Source organism: Pezoporus occidentalis, unplaced genomic scaffold (assembly GCF_034315485.1).
Source record: "Pezoporus occidentalis ecotype Australia unplaced genomic scaffold, CSIRO_AGI_Poc_V1 ctg63, whole genome shotgun sequence".
Classification (NCBI taxonomy): domain Eukaryota; kingdom Metazoa; phylum Chordata; class Aves; order Psittaciformes; family Psittacidae; genus Pezoporus; species Pezoporus occidentalis.
In genome coordinates, this window is record NW_026915977.1 from 4,702,646 (window position 1) to 4,713,619 (window position 10,974).

General features: G+C 47.5%; 1 protein-coding gene across 3 annotated transcripts; it reads right to left on the bottom strand.

Annotated features, from left to right (window-relative positions):
* Positions 1-484: 484 nt before the first annotated feature.
* HMGN5 (high mobility group nucleosome binding domain 5) lies at positions 485-10,747 on the bottom strand. 3 transcript variants are annotated; one of them, XM_062640157.1, is made up of 7 exons: positions 10,626-10,747; positions 9,766-9,817; positions 8,370-8,399; positions 7,866-7,895; positions 6,895-6,945; positions 2,486-2,629; positions 485-1,193 (listed from the first exon to the last, which is right to left on the bottom strand). In XM_062640157.1, the coding sequence occupies exons 2-7, from the start codon at positions 9,778-9,780 to the stop codon at positions 1,146-1,148; spliced, it is 318 nt and encodes a 105-aa protein (XP_062496141.1). In that variant the 5' UTR covers positions 9,781-9,817; positions 10,626-10,747; the 3' UTR covers positions 485-1,145. The 3 variants fall into 3 exon arrangements, with proteins under 3 accessions (XP_062496141.1, XP_062496140.1, XP_062496139.1); XM_062640156.1 differs by lacking the exon at positions 10,626-10,747 and adding an exon at positions 10,026-10,043; XM_062640155.1 differs by lacking the exon at positions 10,626-10,747 and having other exon boundaries at positions 9,766-9,999.
* Between the last annotated feature and the right edge of the window lie 227 nt (positions 10,748-10,974).

Sequence of the window (10,974 nt, forward strand, 5' to 3'; positions counted from 1 at the left end):
CACCAACAGAAAACTGTTCGGTACCAATAAGGGTGTGATGTAAACGTGGTGGTCTCTAAGCTTCTGCAGTGTTTCTAAGGAAAGAAGCCCCCTCAGATCACACCAGTTAACAGACACATAAAAGGAAAGCAGACGGTGCCCTTCAGAGTTTACAGTAACATCTGTACTGCTCAAGGCGCGCTGGACCACACCAAGCATCCCACCTTGGCTTGAGCAAGCACTGAAGTTCACAAGCTCAGCCTCCACCTGGAAGCTGTTCCCAGCTCTGCGGTTCCTCTGCCATTGCCTGTTCCTACTCCAGCTCCCAAGAGGCTGGCCCATAGAGCCACTTGCACAGCTGAGGAGCAGAGGGGCTCCAGCCCCAGTCGTGCTGTGGCCCAAAGCATTCTGGCTGCACAGGTCCCCTCGGCCCCAGGCCCTGTACTACTGCAGGAATTCCATAGCATTCCAGCAGTACGTTTGCAGCACAAGCAACAAACCACAATCAGCTTTTGAGGAGTCTTTTTTATTAAGATAAATCCAGCAAAATTCCTAACAGTGGGTACATACAACCAACCTGCCCTTTTAAAAGAAATGTTTGTATTTCGTTTAAAAACATGATTACACTTTATTTTATTTTCTTTTTTTTTTTTTTTTCAAAACTGACAAAATAAAATTACATTTGGGAAACAACAGATTTCCAGCTCTTAGGTTTTTTTTTTTTTTCATGAAAATAGCTCACCTTCTTTATAAAAGCAACCCACAGAACCACTGGAATGTTTAACACGGTTATTTGTTTTGAGACCTCCCCACTTTAAGAAACCATACAACACATACAAGGGGAAAATTAAAACCTGGAGTCTGTAAGCATGACTTACACAAAAAGGGACACACTGACAGAAGTCAAAAGCTACCACCACTTATTCTTTCCATGTACCATACAAACTATTACAATCACAAAATTTAAAAACAATGATTTTTTTTTGTTTTTGTTTTCTTTGTTAGGGATTTAATTCCCAAGTAACCGAGATGAAGATGTTCCATAATTAAATTCATGCTAAAAAAACCTGCATTTATAAAATAGTTGATAAAAATATTCCTCTCTGTTAACAATACAGCATGGAGGTACGGATACCAAATGATGGAGATATAGGGCAGGGTTAACATTACTCGGACTTGGCTTCCTTATCATCAGATGCTTCAGCAGCTGGTGCCTATAAAAGTGTTTGGGAAGAACAGAAATATTATTGGTAATGCTAATCGGATTCCATTCTAACAAGCATCAAAGAGACTAGTTTGTTAGCACAGACATGGACAACATCTTGTGTAGCCAGACAAGAACACACAGCCACTACAGAAAACATCAACACAACACCGTGTCAGCTGAGACATATAAAAATTAAAACACAGATGAGTATTCATTAAATTCAAGTTAATTTGGGAATGTTAAGTGCCTCCAAAGAGGCAGAAGTTTATAACATATTTTAGCTTAGGCTCAGTCATACACTAGGGCAAATTCAAGTCCTCATCTCTGTAAGTCACAGGGAAGTATAGGAATTACACATAAACCCATGATACTGTCCAAACTTCAGGGAAACTGGTTCTCATCTGTTCTCTATAAAAACAGCTGTTACTTTTTAAGTCAACACATCCAAACTGCAAAGATCCTATCATAGATTCTTTGTAATACATTAGTCCCATAGTAATTTGTAGCAAAGAAGCTAAAAAGAAGTTTAGTTTTAAAACTGAAAGAAGAAACAACCTGTTGACTGGGTAACAATACTCAACACATGGAGACAACTGTCAGTCAAAAGCAACAGAGAACACAACAGGCTGGTCTGTGCCTACAGGGGCAAAGGGAGCCCACAGCAAATGCTGCGCTCCTACTATCAGCAAGAAACCTGCTAGGAAAAGGCCACCAGGAGCTGACTGAAGCTTGCAGCCAGTCCTAGCCAATGGCAGCTCTTAGGTAAGCAGCTGATACAATAAGAACCTGTAAGAAAGAGGCTTGCAGATCAAGAGACAAGACCGAGTTTGTTTTGCAGACCTCTCGTTGAATTGTTCCGAGGCAAAGAATTGTTTTAAAGAATTGTGTAAAACTTAAAACCAGATTTCTGGCACAGTACCAACCTGTGCTGAGCAGAACAGGCAATCCAGCGGCCCAGAGAGGCTATGCATAGTCAGCTCAGGGTTAGACAGCAATCTGACTGAGCTCCATTGTTCCCCAAATATTCTGCATTGCTCTTGTGCCAACCCCAAGAGGGGCACTACAACAGCACAGACCACCTGTGGAAGGGCTCTAGCATAGAGCAGGACTGAGTCCGAAGGAGAATGCTACTGTTTCAGGCTCTCCCTGGCAGTTGCCCTGTGCAGATACTGCAGCTTATCTGTCTGTACAGGACTGCAGTGAAACACCTCCTTCTGACAAGAAGGCCCAGCCATTAGCTCCTGCAGCTCTATGACCAATACATCTGTGTTTAGTCCCACGTTTACTGTAGCTAAGTACCTCATTAGTTTTGGTATCTCCGTTTTCAGAGTGGTTTTCTTCTTTCGCATCCTCTTGTTTAGTTTCATCTTTGCCTTTGGCTCCTTTTTTCCCTTTTGTTGCTGCTTTTTTGTCCTCCTTTTTATCATTTGCTGCCTTTTCTTTCTGTTAAGAAAACAGACCGTGATACAGTTATGCTACACTCCACCGTGTACATCTGCATGAGCACCTTCGAAGCTCCAAAACAGTCCGTACAACCTCCTTCTACTCACTGAACTTCCTATTGACAAAGATGAGATCAAAGTTCCTAAGGAGAAGTGCTTTCCTTCTGTTCTGTCCTGAATGTGCTACTTGGAAGGACATAATATAAAAGCAGCCATGGCTGGGGTTAAAAGAATTCCCATTTTAAATAGGCATTCAATTAAATTAGCTAAAAAATGTTGAACTGGCCTGTATTTCTGCTGCGCTGCTGAAAGACATACCACAGAACAAAAAGAACATGTACAACTAGTGCAAATACCAGAATACTTCAGATGTGCGATTAATGCCTATTTAGAAAACTGTAACAAAGCTGTAGTCAAAGGACTTTCCCCCTTCCCTGCCAGAAATATTCCTTACTATAATAAGCCACTTGTGTGATCGACAAGTTGGGGGCTCAACAGCATCACTTCAGTAACAAGAACTTTGCATTTATTATCTAAGTGCAGATTCTCATACGTGGATCAGGCTAAATCAAAGCAAAACTTGACGCTACAACTTTGGTAGCAACAGTTTTCTACATGGCAAGGTCAGATCCCAACCCCAGTGCGTTAATGAGCACAACTCTCATTAGTTTCACTTCCAAGGATCTGCCTCTTGCTGCCGCTAAGTAACTGCGCTAAGCAAACCAGCTTAGTTCCTCTCTTGATTAACCTAGTTCCAACAAAGGAACCATAAGTATCTGCAAAATTACTGCTCACAGGGAAGTGAACAGATTACCGAATATATATAGATCTACTCAGAAGACAGAGTGCCTCTGTGACTAGAAGTTACAAAAAGTATACTTTCTTATTCCAACACCTTGCTTATTAGTATACATAAATGAATTCATATTAAAAATTAGCTGCTTGCTAACGGGTGGACTTGGATATGGAATATAATAAGGGGCAGTCACCTAATTCTCCCATGATACTGATGATTAAAAATTCACCACAATAAATATCACATCCTACAATACTGCAGAAAATTTAAGATGGGAGGTTAGCAGCACCCAAAGGGGTGAGGGGCTCTTTCCAGTCTAACCTCCTGCTCCCCAGTCTGACCTTGCTGAGGGGTTTCAGCCCATCTAGGAAACTACTGCAGTACAGTGTTAGAAGTCCCCTTCTCCCAGGCCTTGCCCACTCCCAACAGGCCTCTCCTCATCCCTGGGGACTGATTTATCAGCGATACGGAGTGGATCTATCCAAGAGAAGGAAGAGTCACCAGAGTAGGAAAGAAAAAACCATGCCTCCACTCACTCCTTTTCCCCTCCATTGGCTGAACAGTCCTCCAATACTAAAGAGAGGCAGGAAAAAAGGGAACTATCACAGTAATATCAGGCCCCAAGTACTGGTACTGTTTGGCAGTAAGATTTAAAACTGCAATACTACTGTGGTACTGGTATGCTCTCTGTCACCTGAACAGATCTCCTCAGACCTTTGAAGCTCAAGTAAGGAGTCCAGCGGCACCAGTGTGTTCCATACTCGAGAGCACAGCTGTGTTAGTTACTTGCTCTTCCAATGTAAGCCGTAAGGGTTTTTTAAGGGCCTGGGGGCATTTGAAGAAGGGTGTCTCTTCCTTACCCCATCAATAAAAGACAACAAAGTATTAACAGAGCTAAAACTGTATTTCTCTGTAGCCTGCTCTTTGCCAGTAAAGCCCGTTTTAAGAAAGCATTTGAGGAGAATACACAGAAACTGGCTTCCACAGCTGGACTGACTGGAGAGAAAGTGTCTGGCAGCACACAGCTGTGAGTGAGGATTCCAGGATCTCTGCTCTGTTCTGCAAGATGAGATTCCTGGGGACATGGTAACAGTTATTCTGTAAGGGATCAAGTCCCCTTCCACAACTGAGGGAGACCAGGAAAAAAATACCCAAGGAAACAATGTTATTTTTCAAATTCCGAGCTCCTTCCATCCTCGCAGCTAGTTCTCAGCTAATACTATTGTATTATTTTTTCTACGCAGATGGCAACATCAGCTCAGCAATAAGGTCATGTGTTTTACACGGTGATAAAACTTTCTTTCCCAGCTCTATGTTTTTCAATATGTTTGAGTTTAAAAGGTAGAATCTTTTCTGACAAAAATAGAACATTTAAAGAACCTGGAGGTTGCAAAGTAAAGCACTTGGGGGAAACAAGAATTAAAGATGCCTGCATAATTCTTACTACATAACCTTTTACACAGATATTGATCTGGTATTAGGAGCTCTAGAGAGCCAAAAATACAGCTCAACTATCCTGACCTCAAACCAGCACGAGAGCCAGTGCTTTCCAAGTCCAACGGGTGTACACTGTGCAGGGAAATGACCAAGGCAGCACTCCCAACAGAACTAGACTGCCTACGAATGCAGAGTGAAGCCACACCATACCGCTTGTGCAGTAAGGGACAAAACTAAGTTTTTACAGTCCTTAACTTCATAGAAGCACAGACTGGTTTGGGTTGGAAGGGACCTCAAAGCTCATCCAGTTCCAAACCCTGCCACAGGCAGGGACACCTTCCACTAGAGCAGCTTGCTCCAAGCCCCATTCAACCTGGCCTTGAACACTGCCAGGGATGGGGCAGCCACAGCTTCTCTGGGCTCCCTGTGCCAGGGCCTCAGCACTCTCACAGGGAAGAACTTCTTCCTAATATCTAATCTAAACCTACCCTCTTTCAGTCTAAAGCCATTAACCCTTGTTTTTACCACTACTTCCTCTTACAAAATGAGTTCTGAATGCTTACTTCTGCAACTTTTAAGATTCAATTAATGCAGCTTCTCTGTATAAACCCTGAGATGCTGCCATAAAAACTGAATGTAAAAAAACTGTAAAATAGAAAATACCAACAATGCGCGTTATGTGCAACTGCACTGACCTCTGCACCTCTGCACAGCTCACCAGCAGAAGCTGAGGTCTTTCAGATCCCCAAGCCAGCTCTCTGTCACTTGGGCTGGAAGAGCAACCACCCATGGTTGGCTCTCTTGCTCCCGGGGGAACAGCCACTAGAGGGAGATGCAACCCAGAGCTTGGCAGCCACAGGAATGCAGGGCAGCAGGGTTCCTGGATTCTCCTGCCCTATGGAATGGCATCTAGGCATACGGCTGCACCGCAGAGACGCCAATGGGAAAAACTTGCTTTACACAGCACTGCGGTTACAGAGCTGAGGCGTGCGGTCCCCAGAACTACAAGCCGGGTTCTCCGCCTTGTGTCTCATGACATCTCTGCTGCTCAGTACAGAAGGCCTTGGAGGTGGAACAGTTTTCATCACCTGGAAGCCTTACGTGCCATATGCTATTGCAAGGGCTTTTAAACATACAGAGCACAGCTCCTGGTCCACAGCCCATCAACCCCTTCTGTAACTACAGCATCTCCTGCACCTGTGACTCACCTGTACGACCCGCTGAAACCACAATGGAAAATACACGATGGGAACAGGCTAAAAAGAACACTGAATGGGGACTGGGGGATTTTGTTTGGGGTTGGGTTGTTTGGGTTTTATGTGTTTGGCTTTTTCCCAGCTACAAAATCCTCATACAATCTGCATATTGACAGACAGACCTAAAAAAAGCCCTCCAAGCTGTGACCACTGGGGGAGTTTGGCAGGAAAGGGGTATAAGGAACACCTCATGGATTGCACAACTGTCCCCTTTTAAATTTCAAACTGTTCTTCCAAAGCAAAAATGAGCTTTAAATAGTTTCTTTCTTAACTATACTGTCAGATATGCCAATATTTTTGACATTTCCAAATATATCCAGCTTAACAAAACGGGCACGTAGAACTTTATCTCCAGATTAAAATCCAATAAACTGATAACTAACTGAAAAACGTGCCTTTCAAAGAAAACATGGTAAGAAACCGTAATTAAAAACATGATTTTGAATGCTTTCTCTAACTGACTCTTCGATCTCTATTCAAAGCATCGTTTTCCCTGCAATACATTACATGAAACTTCGGAATGGCCTTGCCAGGCATGCAGTAAAGCCTCATCACAACCGATTTAAAACCTCTTCAGTTTACCACATTCCTTCACTAGGAACTGGATAAAATTATCCTTACATCTTTCACGTTCTTTTAGCTCACATAATTAAATCTTAAATCTTTAAAGAAAATGATGAAGAAACAAAATGGCTAGTTGTGGATGGGGTTTTTACCTCTATAAACACCTTGAGAAAGAGAAGTACAACTTCAGTTCGAGAGATCTTGAACACTTACCTTAGGTGCTGCCTTTTTGGGCTTTGGCTCCGGTTTAGGCGGAGCAGGTTTCTGCACAAAACATACACAAGAGACAGTCAGACAAATGCTATACATGTTTTAATAATATATTGTTAACTTCTGAAATCTATAAAACAAAAAGTAGTTTAGAGCTGACTGCTTCCTTCTGTATTACAAAGGAGAAAACATCAGAGACAGATCAGCATGTTTTGTTATCCAAACCCATGTCTCCACATCTATGTCATGGTAGTCACGGTACAGATGCTGACAGTAGTAGTAAGTGGATCATTACTGTGTCTGGGTGTTACTGTCTGCTTTGAAGGCAAGTGTGTGTCAAAAATAAAGGTATTAACATTTGGACATAACTCTACGTGTGAATACGCAGCTTAGATTTCACTGAAATTAAGTACTTCCTCTCTTAAATAGCAAACTTGGCATTTCCAAGATGGCTTAAAAAAGGGCTGGGTGCACTGAGTGTCTGTAGAAAAGGCTGCCAAGAGCCTGTTTAAGGCTGTGACTTTGGGCTGAACCCACATGACAGATTTACACCCTCTAGGTCTCAGTTTACCCATTAGCTGGGCCCATAAATTCATTGCGCAGATTACAAGTATAAGAAGAGAGCAGGTAATTTATGGAGCTGTGAGCAGGTACGTGCATGGAGAAGACCTACAGAGAACAAACACATCTTTAAATCAGTATCCCTTGACTCTGGATACTCATGCATCCAGACTGAATGTTAGCCAACACATGTCTATAGTGTCAGTGTCTTTACAGTATCCACACTGTAAAGTGTTGATACTCAAGGACTAGAGACAGAGAATGAGAATTTTTACTTTTAAATACTGCAATACTTTAAGCATGCCTTTCACAATATTGGTGGGGAAAAGATGAAATAGTTTCTCTGTAACTGTCCCCTAGAGCTTAGCATCCTATGTGCCTGTAATATGAAAAGAGTCAATAAAGATACTTACAGCGGATAGTCTAGCTGACCTTCTCTTTGGCTGTGTAAAGAAAGACACGTCACTAAAATTCAGGAAGCATATACAGCAGTGCTTTCTCAGAACTACAACCCAGAATAAACTGGCCCTTTGAAGCCCCGTACAAACTCTAGAACTTATTAAATTACGGCCGTTATGGCGATGACTTCCCCAAAGCGCAGCTTTGTTCAATAGTTTTCGCTCCATGCTACCTCCCTTTTAGCCCACTGTAAGGAATAAAGTTTCTTTACTTGCAGGAGTGGTGCCGTGAAGACTCCTGTCACTGAGCCACTGGCTAAAGGGGACATGTTCCTGCTGGGCCCAGTGGCCTCAGCCCAGTGCTGTCCCTTCAGCAGGGACACCCAGAACCCACCTGAGGTGACAGGTGAAGGGATGGGCACAGGCACCCCAAACCCACCCCTGGGGGCTGCAGGCCACCCCTGGGGGCCTCGTAACTGGGGAATGAATGGGGACTAGCATGGAAGAAGCAGCTCCTACCTCCTCCTTTGCCTCGCCTTCAGCTGGAGCCTGCAAGCAAAGCAAGACACTGAGGTGAGAAGGTGTCGCCATCCCCTGCGCTCAGCTCCCTCACAGCCCTGAAGGCAGCCCGGGAGCGAGCAAAGGACACCCATTGCCACCCTGCAGCCATGAACGCACCGCCTGCCTCCCTTCCCTCCTCCTACGGGGTGAAGAGACCGGTACCCAGCCAAGAAGAACTATGGCGGACACACTCCCCCCCCCTTCCAGGACTACAACTCCCACAATGCCTCGGGGCCGCCGAGCTTACGCCACCACGCAAAGACGTCGCCGCGTTTAAAAAGTTCCCGCCAAATTACCTGCCACAACAAGGTCGTCGCCGGCGCCGCGCAAGGACAATGCCGGGCGCTCGGTACCGACACGATCGCGGCCGCTCGCGGGGCTTCGGGCCGGTCCCGCCGCCCCCGGCCCGGGCCGGAGGCGGCGGGACCGGCCCGAAGCCCCGCAGGCAGCCGAAGAGCCCGGCGGGCGGGGGAGGGGGGGGGTTAGGCCTCGCCGCCGCCTTCTCCTCCTCCTCCTCCTCCCTCAGCCGCGGGGCGTCGAGAGCAAACCCTAAGGGCCGAGAGTGGGGCGGCGGGGAGCGTCCCAGCCCCGGTAGTGGCGGATGGCGGCCTCGGTGCCCGCGGTTGAGGGGAGGAGGGTGGCGATGGAGGGGTTGCGGAAAGAGGAAAGGGAATAGTCAGTGTTGGCCTTGAAGCCAAAGTTCCTAATGATGGTGGTGAATCCCTTCCCCGCTTTCCTTCAAGGACAGTTTCAAATTCTGCGCCGCCTAATGGCTCCAAATTACCATTGCACAACCATCTGGTATGACAAGAAGTGGGAGGAAAAAAAAAAAAAAAAAAAAGGAGAACAAAGGCAAACGCAGGAGAAAGAAGCACCGTTTAGACCCAAATCCTCCTCGGGGAAGGACCCGATCTGCCCTAAAATACCCCCGGAGGTGCCCGGGAGGGTTGGGACCAAGGTTTAGGCGGTGGGTGAGCTGCGGAGCCTCCCGCGCCGGGCTGTGCTCTCTCCACAGGGGCAGCGGCAGCACCATGGCTGTTTGTAATCCAGCATGGAGACACTGCTCAGCCTCCTCCTCGCCAGCGAAAACGGCCCGAAGTGAACTCGCGGCCTCCCTTTGCCCGCCCAGGGTAGCCCCACACCCGCCGCAGACCTTCTCCTTCCCGTCCCCGGCTCCGCTTTAGGACATGCACGGGAAATTAAAAATGCAAAAAAAAAAAAAAAAAAAAAAAAGGGAAAAAACTCCAAATCCACGCACACGCGCGCGCGCAAAACCCCGCGGATAATTCTGCGAACGCCGCTTTAATCGCTCCCCTTCTCTCTCCCCCTATTTTGTCCTTGTTTCCGTACTTACCTTTCTTTTGGGCATAGTTGCACCTTAATAGTTGATTGCAAAATATATAGATCTAGATAAGATATTAAAAAAAAAAATAAATGTAACCACCGGGAAAAAAAAAAAAAAAACAACAAACTGTTTAAACCGTTCTGCAAAATTTAACAAAAAAAAAAAGGAAAAAAAAAGATGTATAAAAGGGACCAAGAGTTAATTGCAGCAGAAACTGAACAAAAAAAAATCCCCCCCTCTTTATTGCAAACAGTAAAATACACCAACACGCAACCAAACTGCATGAATGGGGAGCGCGAGATGGGCCCAGCCGCCGACTGACGGCCGCGCCGCCCAATGGGCGGCCGAGAAGCGGCCCGGGGAGGCGGGGCGAAGGCGAGGAGGGGCGGGGCGGCGGCCGCGGCGCGAGCGACGCTGGCGGGCGGAGGGACGGCGGCGGTACGCTGTCTGCGCAGCGCCGCGGCCTAAAGCGCGCGGTGAATACGGCGCCGCCGCCGGACCCAGCGCGGCCCGCGGCGGGAGCGCGGGGAGGCAGCGGGGTCGGACACCCCCTTAGGTCCCCAGCCCGCCGCCTCTCCGAGCGGTCCCGCCGCGTCCTGTCCCGGCGGTCGCGGATTTTCACCTTCCCCCCCCCCGCCTCTCCTCGCCCCCGCCTCCTTCTCCGCGTTCCCCCAGAGGCCGGGAAAGAAACTTCCCCGAAAGTTACCACAGACCGCAGGACGACAACATGGCCGCCTTGGCGGCGGCCCTGTCCCTCCCGCCGCGCCGGGGGGCCGCCATGCCGCGGGGCGCTCGGCCTCGTCGCCGAGAGCGGGCGGCGGGAGGAGCTGTCCGGCCCGCGGCGGCCAGCGCTGCCTCCTGCGCGGTACCTGTTGGAAGGGGCCGCAGCTCCGCCGGGTGCCTCAGCCCGCCAAGGGGCTGTGGCCTTTGTCCGCCCCGGCCCTGCCGGCTAGAAGCGGGGTGACCGCAGAGTGTAGCAGCCTCCGGGGCCGAGCTGTGGCTGAGCAGGGGTTTTCGGGACCAGGTTGGGCTTTGAGGTGCCCTTTGGTCTTGTCAGAGCTGAGGCGAGTGAGACCTTCCCTGGAGCTGGGCCTAGAGTCTGAGGTAGGCCATAAGGTGAAGCCTCTGACTTGTGCAGGGATTAAGGAACGTTCGCTCTTATTTACGTTGTAGCTAACGGTGATTTCTGTCAGGGTTTCCACCATATTTTGTGTAAGG

Bases quoted from the DNA above. Each gene is read 5' to 3' on its own strand.
- HMGN5 (XM_062640157.1), bottom strand. The intron at 7,896-8,369 runs GTAGGAGCTGCT...TTCTTTACACAG, and splicing joins AAGGCGAGGCAAAGGAGGAG to CCAAAGAGAAGGTCAGCTAG. The intron at 2,630-6,894 runs GTAAGTGTTCAA...TTTTCTTAACAG, and splicing joins CCAAAAAGGCAGCACCTAAG to AAAGAAAAGGCAGCAAATGA.